This window comes from Sciurus vulgaris (assembly GCF_902686455.1).
Source record: "Sciurus vulgaris genome assembly, chromosome: 1".
NCBI classification, from domain to species: Eukaryota; Metazoa; Chordata; class Mammalia; order Rodentia; family Sciuridae; genus Sciurus; species Sciurus vulgaris.
The window spans coordinates 14,552,954-14,568,197 of NC_136461.1; the positions used below are offsets into that span (position 1 = coordinate 14,552,954).

The 15,244-nt window shown below is 34.7% G+C and overlaps 1 protein-coding gene across 36 annotated transcripts in view; it reads right to left on the minus strand.

Annotated features, from left to right (window-relative positions):
* The window catches only part of EIF4G3 (eukaryotic translation initiation factor 4 gamma 3), a 283,828-nt gene that overhangs the window by 134,748 nt on the left and 133,836 nt on the right, over nt 1–15,244 (minus strand). For 18 of the 36 annotated variants that reach the window (XM_079100294.1, XM_079100291.1, XM_079100319.1 and 15 more), the window contains exon 2: nt 4,462–4,557. In XM_079100294.1, the coding sequence (XP_078956420.1) occupies nt 4,462–4,491 (30 nt within the window). In that variant the 5' untranslated portion in view covers nt 4,492–4,557. Of the gene's footprint in view, nt 1–2,828; nt 2,955–4,461; nt 4,558–15,244 lie in introns of those variants that run through there. The other 18 variants (XM_079100300.1, XM_079100311.1, XM_079100303.1 and 15 more) reach the window with 2 other exon arrangements.

Here is a 15,244-nt window from a genome sequence, read left to right on the forward strand (position 1 = left end):
TACATGACTAATCAAAATGATACTATTTAGAGGCTTGAGAAAGGAAAAAAAAAAGAATTAAAAAGGTCAAATCTTTCACTCTTATCTGTTGTCAACAGCAAACACTATATATATGTACCTGCTGCTATTTGCCATGAGAATAAAAGGAAAAGGAAACCTAACTCCTCAGCTAAACCATACAGTGCTTCAAGTGCATAATATATATCCCAAAGTTTCCTTTAACTGAGAATGGAAGAAAAGCTTTCTCATTCATGAAAATTTCTATTGCCAAAACTCTAAGATCAAACAATTCATCAGAGCAAAATTTGGTTTCTACTGTTTTAACTAAAAAGGACAGGAAAAACACTAGGGCATGTACAGTCGTATACTATACATAGTACTAACACATTAGGTATGGTGATGTTAAATCCCCTCTTTAATAATGAAGATATTAAGAAAGTAGTTTTGAGTATAAACTACACAGGGTTTTTATTTAATATATTTAAGGAGCTAAAATATATCTCTTCAGTTGTTTTACTTCCGATAAAGAACATTCCATGAATTTGTTATTACAGATGAATCAGACTGAAGATTAAGAAATAATTCTTCATGCTCAGAATTGAAATTATGTGCAACAGAATCTTGCAAAAGATTCAGAATTGTTTTCCCAACTACCACTGTGTCACACAAAAAAAGGTCAACAAACTGCACTAGACCACATTGCCAAAATGTCAGATGATGCTGAAGACAATTCTGTCAAGAATTTGCCCTAAAAGCTAAAGTATCAACTATTTTTTTTAAGTAATAAAAGGTTCCTTAATGACTCATGCCTTAGGGGGTGTTTCAGGTGGGTCATGATAATTGGCTGATCACTGTGATACAGTTTTTCAGAATGATGATCAGCCGCAGTCATGGTTACGGGGAAAAGGCCCTCTTCAAAGAAACCGATGCCTTCTACTTTTAGTTTTCCAGTTATGAGAAGAAAACAGATCATATCTCTACCATGGACATTAAATTTCAAGACTAAGCAATACCCATGTGATATAAAAGGAGGGGGTGGAAGCAAGATGTTTCTTCACCAGAGTGTTTTGAAGAAAATGGGAGAGAAGGGTCATGTTAAAAAAGTAACCTGAGTACAGCAGTACCTGTCTTTTCACTGTTCCACAGAAAGGTCCCATTTCCAAAGCTCTAATATAAAAGTTGAAACTTTATATATTTGGAATGTTCCAGTCAATAGAGAACTTTCTATGAAGAGAACTACCTTATAAAATTACACACACACACACACACCACACACACACACACACACACACATATATATATTTAAAAAAAAAAAAGAAAGAAAGAGAACCACAACTTAAGGTAGTGGGAACGTACCCTGGGAAAGTACCCTAGTCTATTTTGCACTAGTCACCATTGGCTATTGAGTTTTTTATTTGAAATGACAACAGTCTCAATGCTGAGGGTAGCTGTAAGCAACAGAACAAACTGTAGTCGCTGCTGGCTCTTATTAAAAAGAGAACATTTTTTTTCTTTTCTTTTTTTCTTTTTTAAAGAGGGGTCTTTAAGATGGTGAGGACAGTAGATATAAAGGAAAGCAGCCTTATGTGAACTTGGAATCAATGTTAATGCCACCCACCCATCCACTCACTCACTCACCCTTCTGAGCACAGTTGGTTTACCCAATGTAACATTGATGTAACTTTGGTGCTTGGCAACACAAGATATAAAAATAACCAATGGTTACAGGTTATTGCAAAAGCCAAACTGTTCCCTCTCTCCCAATTAAGATATCAATAGCTTCACTATTTTTAACAAGCTGTTTAAAAACAAACTGCTTTAAGAGTTCCAGAACAACAAGAAAATGGAACAGATATGTAGCTTATTAGTATTTTTGTTATTTTTAATAAGATGTCCCACATTATTAACTTAACTAAGATACTAAGTATCAAATAGAAGTACAGAAACAAAGATAACCTGACAGAGAAAGTGAGGCCATTTGAAGCCAGCTGGATTGCAAAGGCAGCTGTCCAGAGAAGAACAGAAAAGCCTAAACTGTAATTGCCAATGGCCTATTAATGCAGAAATAGAATGGAGTAAGCCTCAGTTGCTCACAAAGCCACCGGAAGTACCCTTTCTTAGTGCAACTCCTTACCTCTCCTCTCCTTACCAGTTGGGACAGCTGTGAGATGAATGAGACTAGACTATGGCAACTTGGGATGTAAAACAGAAAATGCAGTACTGCCGAATTTCATACCCCAACTTCACCCTCCCAGCACCAACATAAACAAAATAAAGAATATCAATCCCAAAACAATAAGCAAGAATAGTTCAGGTCTTGCTAGTCTTGCACTTGTTTTGGGGTAGGTAATGGAATGTTATATGTGTGGTTTTTAGTAATGGGGTGGTAATGGTCACTAGCAGAGCAGATGGCAAAAAACTGCATAAAGGATAGTCTCTGAAGTTTATGACCACAGAAAAATGGCTGACAACTATAGGTAATTTCCCCCTTGATATTCAATTATCAAATGGAACGGAGGGGAAAAGAAGCCTTGAAATTTATCTTTTAAATTCAAATTTATCTGAAAGGAATGTCCCACTTCAAGTTCAAAATAAAGAAAACTCTAAACCCCAAATTATTCCTAGCTAATTCCCAATAGAGAAGACCCACCCAATTTGTTATTCTTTTCCCCACTATGCCTGGCAAAAACTGCCATGCTAGGTTAGACTTTCAGAGAGGAAGCAATCAATGCATTTGTGTTCATCAGCCAGTAAGTGGATGTGGTCAAAAATTATGAGTGCCAGAGGCACCACTGCCTGCAAGAAGTACAGTTTGTTATATTGCTTACAATGCAGTATTTTATCCAGCCTCTTCCAGCCAAGGACCTGTAAACGGGAGTCTGTTCCAAAACCTTCCTCCTCTTCCAGTTGTCTGTGCAATGTATTGGCACTGTTCTGCTGGGCTGTCAAAAAAACTGGTTTAGAGATGCAGCTCTTCAGTCAGGTTTTGCGCCAATTCTAACCATGTAAATTTAATTCTTTTATTTTCCAATAATTAGAAAAAGGGGGAAGGGTAAGAGGTCCATAGAACTCTTTGTAATCAGAGCTTACCATAATACTCCATGCTTAATGATTAAAACCAGGGCCTATCTAAATTGATTTGATGAGACCTCAGGCCCACTCCAAACAGTCAAGTGTCCACATCCCCAAACCACTCTCAGAACAAAACTTGCACCAGACATCATGTTGACCATTTCAGCAAAAAAAGAAAAAAAAAAAAAAAAAAAAGAGAGAGGCGAGAGAGAGAGTGAGAGAGAGAGAGAGAGAGAGAGAGAGAGAGGAGAGAGAGAGAGAGAGAGAGAGAGAGAGAAAGAGAGAGAGAGACAAGCAAACAGGCAACAAGGACAAAAGTCCCACCTCTTTAGAATGGTTCCTCCACCCAGTGGGGAGAACCAGAATCTAAGAATAGGTATTGGAAAAGAGGGCCACAGGGAAAAGACAGGAAGAGGGTTAAGAAAGAGATTACATTTTGGTGCAGTCTATGCTATCCTAGTTCTTTGACCAAGTCTTTGGTACATTTCAACAATTTGAAATTCATGCATAAAACCAAATGAATAGGAGCTAATGCAATGAAGTATTCCTGTATTCCAGGCAAAAAAAGCAGAGGTGGGGAACAAAAAGAAGATTCCTGTATTCAGAAGAATACACAGAGCTGAGGTACAAAGAGGGATGTGAGATACAATGAGAGCTGTTACAGAAACACCTTCTAGCCAAAGCTCATCATGCAGGGCAGGAAACCATGTTCTAAGGAATGGACAGCTGAAGCCACTGTATACTTTTGTGAGACAGAAGGATGAACCTTGAGTAAATTCTCAATCTTTGCAATACTTGTTGCAATTCAGGTGAAGAATGAACAAAGAGGATGATAGCATTTGCATTTGTATGACAATTTATTTACTATTTGAAGAAATGAATACACCCCTGGTATATGTCATGCACATGTCCACACTGTAAAATGATTAGAACTGATCCAGTGACAATGAGTCAGAAGTTTTATTTCCCAAACCACTAAAATTTAAGTGTACTTAGTAAAATTCAGTTTACTTTTAAACATTATTTTACATTTACTCTTCTGAATTTTGAACAGTACAACTCACACATTAACAGCTGAAATGAAGTAAACTTGAATGCAACCAGACTTTAAAGAATCATCACAGACAAGCAAAAAAAAAGATAAAAAAGCTCCACCTCTTCTTTTGTCAGTAAATTCAAATTATTCCTATAGATAAGGTCTGAAAATGCAATACTAACCAATAACACTAATCATCATCATCATCATCATCATCATAATAATAATAATAAATCATCAACTATGGGACAATGTCCAAAATCCAGTAAAAATATTTGCCAAAAGAACCCAAGCTACTACACATACAAATGGAGGTGGAAAATATTATGCAGCACAAGCTTTTGTTTACTTACCGGAGAACGGGTTTGAGGTTGTGAATTCATTGTCTGAGGGGCTTGAGGGTATACCAACGTGGTTGGACCTGCATTCTGTCCAGAGGGATAAGGGGTCTGTCAAAGAACAGCAAGAACAATATCATATTTTGAAAACATATGGTACAGAATCTCAAATTCAAGATTGTAAAAAGTTAATGAAAATGGTTATTAATGTGGTTTACAATTTTATATTTTAAATCTTATCTTTATTACAATATGGAACAACTAAGGATCAGTGCAGCATTTTTTACAAATTACTATAAATCTCCTGATAAGGAATCAACAGCAACCCAAAGACTAGGCACAATTATTTGAAACTCTGAGTGGAAAGTAAATCCGCCGTAAGTTCATCAGTTTCTGAAATGGAAAACCCAAGCCACAGACAAAAATCCAAGTCAACTGTGGTAACTTGTTACCATTGTGGTATGCTTTCCAAATTATCTATAAACAAAGGCATCCCTTATGGAAGACATCTCATAACCACAACTAGCAGCTCACACAGTTGACTGTTCTGTAACTGCTGTTCTCTTGCAAAGGCTTATACCTTAATCCTTCTACATGATCCCATAAAAACCAAAGGGTAAGAACTTTATAAGAGGCTAGATTAAGTGCTAATACCCACATTAATTTATACAGGTTTTTCTAAAAACAAGAATATAAGCTTTGGTTATGAATCCATGTTAAATGTTACAGGCTAAAAACTGAGAATGAATTAAAAAAAAAACACTTGTAACAAGTTTAAAGTAAAATGCTACCAAGCTCATGGAACACAGAATCAGAAGACTTCAACTCAGATCATACTTATGGCTGCTTAACACTGACTGGCATGAAGTTTTTCCCTATGAATGTAAAAAGAAACACCACCTGAACTCACTAAAGTAGTTGCTAATATTAAATCTGTTCACAAACTGGAAAACATGGCAGTATCTTGTGTATTAAATACTTCCTAATTGGATCAAATATGAATCAAAAGATTATTAAATTTTGTTTCTCACCAAAGATTGTTTTTTAGTATGTGTCATGGTCAGATGCTGAAAATCTTGACTATTCATCTTAGGGGGAAATGTGGTATATGAAAGATTTTTTAAAAATCAATTCTGGCCAGAAATAGATCACAAAAGTATTTCTTCAAATTCTACAACAGCATTTGGATATAATTTTAAAATACATTAATTTCATTCTTCACTAAATTAAAGAAAATCATCAAATGTCCAGAAACTCATTTCTTTGTGATGAGTCCCCTAGACCTTAGGATATCTAGATACTTTCTTAAGATTTAATTGCTATTTGAAGTATAAGCTTCTAGTTATCAAGATTCAATAATGATGAAATATACAACTTATGAAAATAGAAATGCTATTTCTTTCTATACTTCGAAAGTAAAAAGAACACTTTGCTCTCTCATAGAGACCAAAAGAAAAGTAACCCGATGTTTTTCATAGAACATGCTGAAGACATGCATGATGATCATATTTGACCTCATTAAAATTTGAGTAGTATCTTCAACACTGGAACAAAAAAATGCAACAGAGAACCAACTGGAAAAAGGAGTACATGAATTAGCATCCAGATACAAACTTCCTTTTTTCAGTAACAACACTCTTCCTGACCATGTGGCTGGTGCCCTGCCAAGATTGTTCCCAATATGCCTTCTTTAGACTGCATCACTGCTCCCCAAATGATTATTACTAATGCAAAGTATTGTATTTTACTGTAGCTTGGGCATTCTATTCTAAAAAGACATAAAAAAAAATAATAAAACCCCAAATACATCTTATCTTATATTCCCATTGCATAATAGCCAAGGTCTGGTTTAGACTCTGCACACAATTGCATCTAAATACAAAGTATCATGTCTAATACAGGCATACATAAAAATGTCATTGACAATATTGGGGTGTTTAACACTGGCATCTCATGAACAAATTTTGCCTACAGCTTACTCAGTTCTCCCTCTGACCAGTTGTCCATTCTTATGGCTGCCTTTAGAAATTTCTTAGGACTGTGCACGATCTGTATCTATTGTTGCTACAAACAGTGCAACTGGTAAAAGATGCCTCTATATCTTTTAACTCTCCTTTGTATTTAATGACATGATTAATCAAGGTCACTGATAAACTTATTCTAGAATAATTTCCTTAATTTATTAGTATGCCTTGTTGAAAAATAATGTAAAAGCCAGACACAGTGATGTGCAGCTATAATCCCAGCAATGCAGGTGACTGAGGGAAGGAGGAGAATCCTAAGTTTGAGGCCAGCCTGGGGAACTTAGTAAGACATGTATCAAAATAAAAAACAGAAAGGGCAGGGATGCAGCTCAGTGGTAGAGCACCTTGGAGTTCAATTCCTAGTACACGGACGGGGATACGACAGTAAAAACAAGAACTAGCCAGCATATAAACTGACAAATTATTAAAAAAAAAAAAAAAAAACCAGGGAAGACAAGCAAATCACAACAGTCCTTATGAAACAGTTCTCATGCAAGGTAAGAACTTAATGACCTTAAAGTTCATAATAGCTTTTTAAAAAACATTCCTTTGGACAAGTTAACCAAAACAAGAAATTTGAGGGAGAATTCCACTGTAAGAATGAGCAAACAATACTACATATTAATTATAAAGAGTTCAAAATATAGATAAGTAAAAAAACAAACATTCGATTTTCACAGTATAAAACAATAGATTAAAACCTATAAAAACCAATGGAATAGAAAACATAGCTTACTATGACTCAGGCACTTTTCAAAGTTCTTTAAATTATTTAAAAATGAAACATCATTTCTCTTCATTTTAAGGTTCTTTTTTTGTTTGGGATGGAACCCAGGGCCTCACATATACTAGGAAGGTACACTACCACTTAGGTACATCTCTAGACCCCTTTTAGGACTGATTGTTGCTGAGGGTATCACTCAATTACCAAGGCTGGCCTTGAACTTGTGCTCCTCCTGCCTCAACCTCACAAGCTGCTGGAATTACAGGTGTGTGCAACTGCATTCAGCTTGCTTTAAGACTCTTTCTTTAAATAAATCCTGCCATAAAGACTAAATTCAATAGTGGACATGTGTGTGAATATGCCCAAATCTGACTAAAAAATTAAGCTGCCAGCTTTTCAAAGAACCATTATGTAACAATTACTCAATTTTAAACAAATTAATCTCTTTGACTCTACAATTCCTTTTTCTAGGAACTCACTCTATGGAAACTTCACAATGTGCCGTCCTAAAAAAGCAGAAACATTCTAAATTGCCATATACAGGACAGGTGAAATTAGGCTTTGCCCAAGTAATGAGAGAATACAGTGCGATCTTAAGAGAACAAAGTAAATCTATTCATACTAGCATGAGAAGATGTCTATTATATTATTACACTGACAAAAGCAAATTGTATAATCCTTAAATAAAAAAGGACCATGTGTTTCTTTTAAAAAAAAAATGTACTTATAACACACACAAAAACATTTAAAGATATAATGTCTAAGGAAAATATGTGACAAACTTTTAACGAACTGCATGGCTACCTGAGAAGAATGGAAGGTTCATAGTGGGATATAGGATACAACTTGTAAGTTTTGTTCTATGTACTTTTGTATTATGTGTTTCTCCTTTCCTAAGAACCAAAAGAAGTGATCATTTTTATAATGAAGATTATCCTTATCCTTCACATATTACTACAATGCAAAGAAAACCCCAAAACTAGGAGATCTGGCGTTTTGCTAAGTTCTACATGATTTTTGAATACAACGAAAAAGTCATCTCATAAATCACAATGAAATAAACAGTATTTACTGAAATCTAACATAAAGAACACACTATACTGTGGGTTTTGAACATAAGGGAGGCCTGAGATATGATTGTTTCAGTTTTTTACTTTTCTGAGAAGGTTATCAATAAAGAGATGGATATAGATATAAGAAGCATTTACCCAGTGGAAGAAGGTAGTCCTCGCAGTCATTAAAAAAGAAACAAAAATAATTTAATGGTGGGCTGGGGTTAGAGTTCAGTGGTAGAGCGCTCGCCTAGCATGTGTGAGGCACTGGGTTCAATCCTCAGCACCACATAAAAATAATTAATTAATTAATTAATTAATAAAATAAAGACATTGTGTCCATCTATCTACAACCAAAAAATATTTTTTTAAAAATTTAATGGTATGGAATGAATGATACTGAGATAATGTTAAAACAAACCCACATATTGCAGAGAATATACAACAGGCATTTCAAGTCAGGAAGAATATAAGAAAATTAATAAAATATATTGGGAAAATTAGATCATCATTTAGGAAAAGGTGGATAACCAACTTTACTCATCATTTAAAAAAAATCCAGACTGATTAGAGTGTTAGAATGTAAAATTTGAAAGTGTGTAAGATACTACATGCAAATCTGTTTCTATCATCTTCGAGCTGGGAATGGTTTTTAAATAAAAAAAAAAAAAGACTACAGAGTCACACCAATAATTTTTTTTAAATATACTGTTATTTTATATAAGTCCTCAATTTGCTTTAAAATTTTTCTTTACAAGTTTGAATATGTATATAAATGCATACATATACAAGTTAATTCATTCTTAATAGTAACACATGTTGCACACACAAATGTAACCAGAGAAACAATGATAGCACATTAACATCTGGACCAATTCTTTGTGCTGATATTCACATGCTTACAGCCACCTTCACCCTCTTGAGTACCATCTTCTATCCAATCAATACAGAAAGAAATTTCTAAAATGATTACAAATGTTCAATATCTACACTAAAATGATAACTGTACATCACATTTAACCACTTGAAATATGACCAATGCAACAAAATTAATTTATTTAAAAAATTTTTATTCAAATAAAAATGTTTAGTTGGTAGAAAGCACAACATATAATTTATAATCAACCACTGAGTATACAGTAGTGTTAACTGTATATATCCTACACAGCAGACCTCAAGAACTTTTTCATCTTGCAAAACAGAAAAACTCTGATTACATTTGATAACCATTCAATTTAAATTTTATTTAAATATACTTTAATCATTTAAAGTTTAAAAAGTCACATATGACCAGTGGCTAACATATTGGCCAGGTTTAGAAATCTGTTACTTACAAAAGTTTCACTCTTCTGATATCTACAATTTATCATTACAAACTTTGGCAACTCCACATTTACAGAAATGCAGTAATATCAAACAAACAGGAGTACAATATAAAACACTGGAGAGAGAAACACATACTTATCAGTGAACTTCTTACAAAACTGTAAGCATGAGTCTTCTTTTCCCCAACCAGATACAAATGAAACTTTAAGCCACTGATTTTCAAAAGTTGTACCCCATTTCTGTACAATGACTCAAAATGCAGTTTGTAAAAATTAAAAGGAAAAAAAGTGCACATCACAGTCCTGAGCATAAACGTCACCCTCTTAGAGGATCTGAGAGCTAGAATACTTTTATGATATTAATACCAAGATGTTATCTGCCTCTGGTGACATCTGCACAAATCACAGAAAAATAAGTTAAGGTGATGGTACCTTAGTTAAAAATCAAGGCAAAGGTACTCTTTGTGTTCTTTACCTCTAACACCATCACTTTACATTCTTTTTTTTTTTAAAAAAAGGAAGAAATTTTAAAAATGCAGTATTTAAGAATGTCACAACAGTAACTTACTAGTTTCTATTTTGATAATTATAGATATGGACCTTGAGAAAAAATTGAGAATCCATATACTTTTTCTAGTTGTACTAACAGCAATATCGTATATAAGTATAGTATGCACAGCCCAAAAAATGACAATGATACAATCCATCAACTTTAGATTTTTATAGTTATCAACATTTGAGAGTGTATTTAGTTCTACGCAATTTCAGCACATGTATAGATTGATGTAATCATTATTACAGTCAAAATACAGAGAAGTTCCTTCACAGGATCCATGATACTACTCTGTTAAAGCCAATGCCATACCCACAGACAAACAATTGGCTTTCAGTCTCTATAATTTGCTCATTTAAAAAATGATACAAACAGGGCTGGGGAGATAGCTCAGTCAGTAGAGTGCTTGCCTTGCAAGCACAAGGCCCTTGGGTTCAATCCCCAGCACCACACACACGTACAAAAAGACACATAAATAGAATCATCTGCCATGCAAGCTGTGCACATGTCTTTTTGGTATACCGAGTGAAAAAATGAGAAGACATAAAACAATTCTGAAGCACAGAGGTAACAGGGTTTCACCAAGAAAAAGTGCCTGTACTAACATTTGAGTTACAAGGCAAACTAACTGCTTTTCAAACATCACTTTACCTGCACATGGAGACTTTGATATGTGGCAGGTATTTTCTTATAAATGAACAAAGCAACCTGTTATTTCAAGGAAAATTGAAAGTAACTACCAATGATAAAATTCAAACTTTCAAGTGAAAATTAACTTTTGGAAATGTGTGTCTGCCACCATGAGATTGACCATCTTTCCTATAAAGACTTTTTAAATGATAATGCAATTATTTTTATACTGCATAAAAATGTGGTTATTTTATACGATATAATAAAAAATGGTTTACAAGGGAAGATGTGCCTAATTCAGTGAACCATATTTCCAAATGATCAACACATAATGTTACAAAATCATACATGATCAATAATCCATTTAAGTGCAAGACAGACCAATGGATTATAATGTTAACAAGGTGGCAAAAATTCACTGATGAGGTTTCAACCACACTACAACTTATCTTTTTGAATCAATGACTTGTTGAGTGTATAGTATCAAAGCAAACAGCCAGAAGTTCAGAAAGCCTTCTTAAACATTTCTGCTTTTCTCAAAAATACACAAATGTTAGGCTGCATTTTCTCCATATACTTCAACAGAAAGAACACACTGTGTATCAGGCAGAATAAAAGATATGAGATTCCAAATAATTTTTATTAAGCCAGATATTTTAAAAATCTGCATTATTGTAAATAATACCATTCTTCTTCTCATTTTATTTGGTTTGGATAGATATTTCCATAAAAATGTTATTTAAATTAACCTACTATGGTGCTTATTTTTATTTTGAACTAAATAAGTATGCAAAATTTCTTTAATTTTAACTTCTGTAATAAATATTAATAGATATAAAACACATAAAAATACTGAGAACTCCAAAGAGTTTTTTGGTTTGGTTTGGTTTTGCACTGTTAGGAACTGAACCAAGAGACTGAAGCACACTAGGCATGCGCTCCTCCACCCAATCCCCAAAGAATTTTTCTTTTAAAAGTACAGAAGGACCCTCAAAGCATACAGTTTAAGAATACCAGCTTAAAATAATACTAGAACTAAAAGTGTTCCTCTCTTTGCCTCTTGCTATTAAAATATGAAAGGTTTACTCTGTAAACCTACCCTTAAATTGTTAGAAAGAGGTCAGAGAGAAAGGGCATAAGTGGATATTTTCTCATTTCTGATGACTGCAAGACAGTTTGTTTTCACTCTCCCAAATTTCCATAGGTATACACATTAGTGTATTGTGATCCCAGTAATAATTTTCTAATAACTTCCTAAAAGCAGTTCACCTGAGCTCTACATAACTAAATTATAAAGACAAGTCAGGAGGAATCCACTCAATTCCCAGCTCCTCCCCTATGATGAAAGGAAAGAAGCAGACCTCTTAGCAACATTCAGTCTGTCTAGGGGCTGACACCAGAACTGATTTGGAGTGCTGATGGGAACACAGGCATAGTTTTGATATTAGGCTGGAGGTTAACTGAAAAGTAAATAGGCTCCAAGACACTGAAAAGCAACAGGAAGGGTGGAAGAAACCTGGCAGGTGCCTACATTGTAGCAAGAGATTAAAGTACAGAAGAATACAACAGAATGCCTAAAAGAAGACTCACAGGGTAATCATGACATTTAATACAGAGGGAAGTGGGGGAATCATACTCACAGGCATGCACAGAAAACATCTACAACCTTAAGCCTTAACCCCAGGCTGATGACAGCCAATCTGCCTCAGCAGAGAGATGGACGTGTAAAGACTGGAGGAGATGGCTCTCTCTTCAAGTATGTAATTTTTATCAAAAGATCATAAGGTCTAAAAACTAACAGGGCAACATGGCCCATCCAAAGGAACAAAATAAATCTCCAAAAACCCTAAAGAAACAGACTTTTGAATTACTTGACAAAGATTTTGAAACAACTGTCTTAAATATCAAGGTAAATAAACATGTTCAATAAGCCAAATAAAAGACACAGACAAAAAACTAAGTGAAATCAGGAAAAATATAAACAAAATGAGAACTACTGTCACAGGAGAAGAAATGTCTCCGGAAAAGGGTCTGAGTAGTTCTCAGAGGAGACAACTCAACTCAGGGCCCTTGGGATTCTTGGTATAAGTGGTGGAAAAGAATTTCAGCAGAAGCCAGACAGAGGCAGAGACAGAGGTTTATTTAGGAAGTAGATACTCATTCAAGGGAGAATACAGGCTGTCTTAAGATGAGAAGCAGTCCAGACTAGGGCCAGCGGTCCAATATTTATAGAAGAGCTGTATCATGGGCTGGACTAGAGGTGGATCCAGGATGGACTACACAATTTCCCACCAGTTTTCCTGCACTTGTATATTTCCCTTATTTTACAAGGGCACAGGCCAAACAAGGGCTTGGGCCAAGGTTTGCAACTGTGTTTTCAGCATCTCAGGGGCCTGATTCTGCATTTCAATGGCTTGAAAGTGTTTCCCTTAAGATTCCCTATTTCTCTCTCTCCTTATCTTAAATCCCTATCTCACTATCAGGAAAGAAACTATGAGGAAAGAGAAAAAAAAATTCTAAAACTGAAAAATACAGTAACTGAATTGAAAAAAAAAGTCATTAGAGAGGTTCAAATGCTGGTCAAGTGAACAGAAGAAAATATCAGCACCCTTAAAAAGGAATTACTTGAAATAATCAAGTCTGGAAAAAAAAAATTAAAAGAGAACAGAGTCGTATGGGACTTATGGTGGACCATCAAGTAAATATTCACATTACAGAAGAAGAAAGAGAAAGGGGTCAGACACTTAATTCCAAAAATAGTGGCTTAAAACTTTCCAGATTTGACTAAAGACAAGGATATATAAAAACAATAAGTTCAATGACTTGCAAGTGAAAAAAAGAGACTAAAAGACACATTATAACTGAAAAGTAAGACAAAGAATCTTGAAAGTAGCAATGTAAGTGACTAATGGTATACAAGGAATCATCAATAAGATTACCAGCAGTTTCATCAACAGACGGATTTAAAAGATAAAAGCATTAAAATGTATACATCTGCCAGGAACAGTAGCATCGCTTATAACTCCACAGACAGAGAGCTGAGGTAGGAAGATTACAAGTTTGAGACCATCCTCAGCAACTTAGCAAGACTGTCTCCAGGGCTGGGGAGATAGCTCAGCTGGTAGAGTGCTTGCCTCGCAAGTGCAAGGCCCTGAGTTCAATCCCCAGTACCGCAAAAAAAAAAAAAAAAGACTGTCTCCAAATAAAAAATAAAAAGGGCTGGTGATGCAGCTCAGTGGTTAAGTACCCTGGGTTCAATCCCTGGTACCAATATATATACATACATTAATGTTAATGAATACACAACACATATATAATTATATCTATGTTAATCTAATATTAATGGACACACACACAGGAAGATGTAGTTTGCAATACCAAAAGCATAAAGAAAAGGGGACTAAAGTATAAAGGAGAAGACTTTTGGCAAGCAATTTAAGTTATCATCCTATACTGTTTTAACACTGGGATATTATATGTAATTACCATGGTAATCACACAAAAAATCTATAGAATATACATAAAAGGAAATGAAAAGGGAATTAAAGTACACCACTACAACAACTCAACACAAAGGAAGGCAATAAGGGAGAAATGAAGCAGAACCTCGCAGATGATTTACATTCATTCCATATCAACATTATGCACACAAGTCAAAAGGTAACCTAAGGGTCTATTGACAAATAATAGGTAAACAAAAGTGGGGTGTCTATGTGTGTGTCTGTGTGTAATAGAACACTATTCAGCCTTAAACAGGAAGGAAATTCTGACACTGCACTACAGCACATGTATGAACATTGAGGACATTATGCAGAGTGAAATAAGCCAGTTACATAAAAACGAATACTACTTGATTCCATTTACTTAATACTGAACACTTAGAAATGGTTTAGGGGCCAGGGACATAGCTCAGAGGTAAAGTACATGTTAGCATATGGAATGCCCTTGAATCCGCAGTACCAAAAGAAAAAAAAATAAGGGCTGGGGAGATAGTTCAGTTGGTAGAGTGCTTGCCTTGCAAGCACAAAGCCCTGGGTTCGATCCCCAGCACTGAAAAAAAAAAAAAAAAAAGAAAGAAAGAAAGAAAGAAAAAAATAAGCCTATTTTGGTAAATTTTTTATGTATTTAAAAATTAAAAACATCTCTTAAAGTAAAACATCATTATCACAGAAGTCTGACATCAAACAAGTCTGTTTCAACAGCACTTGTTCAATTTAACTAACTGGCTGTCAGAATAATACATACTTATATACATATGTATACTTGCTCCTACCTTCTTGAATTTTAAGCAGTACTCTATAAAAGAAGAGCTGGCTAAACCCTGACAACTTGATAAGCAACAATATAACACAAAGATCTCAAAACTGGCAAGCAGTTACCAAAAAAACCCACCCACTTAGTAGTCTGCATATAATATTTCAGTGAAAGAGGAAAAAAAGGTTTTATCTTTTATTGCCAAGAGTCAAAAAGACCAAAGCAAAACACATATT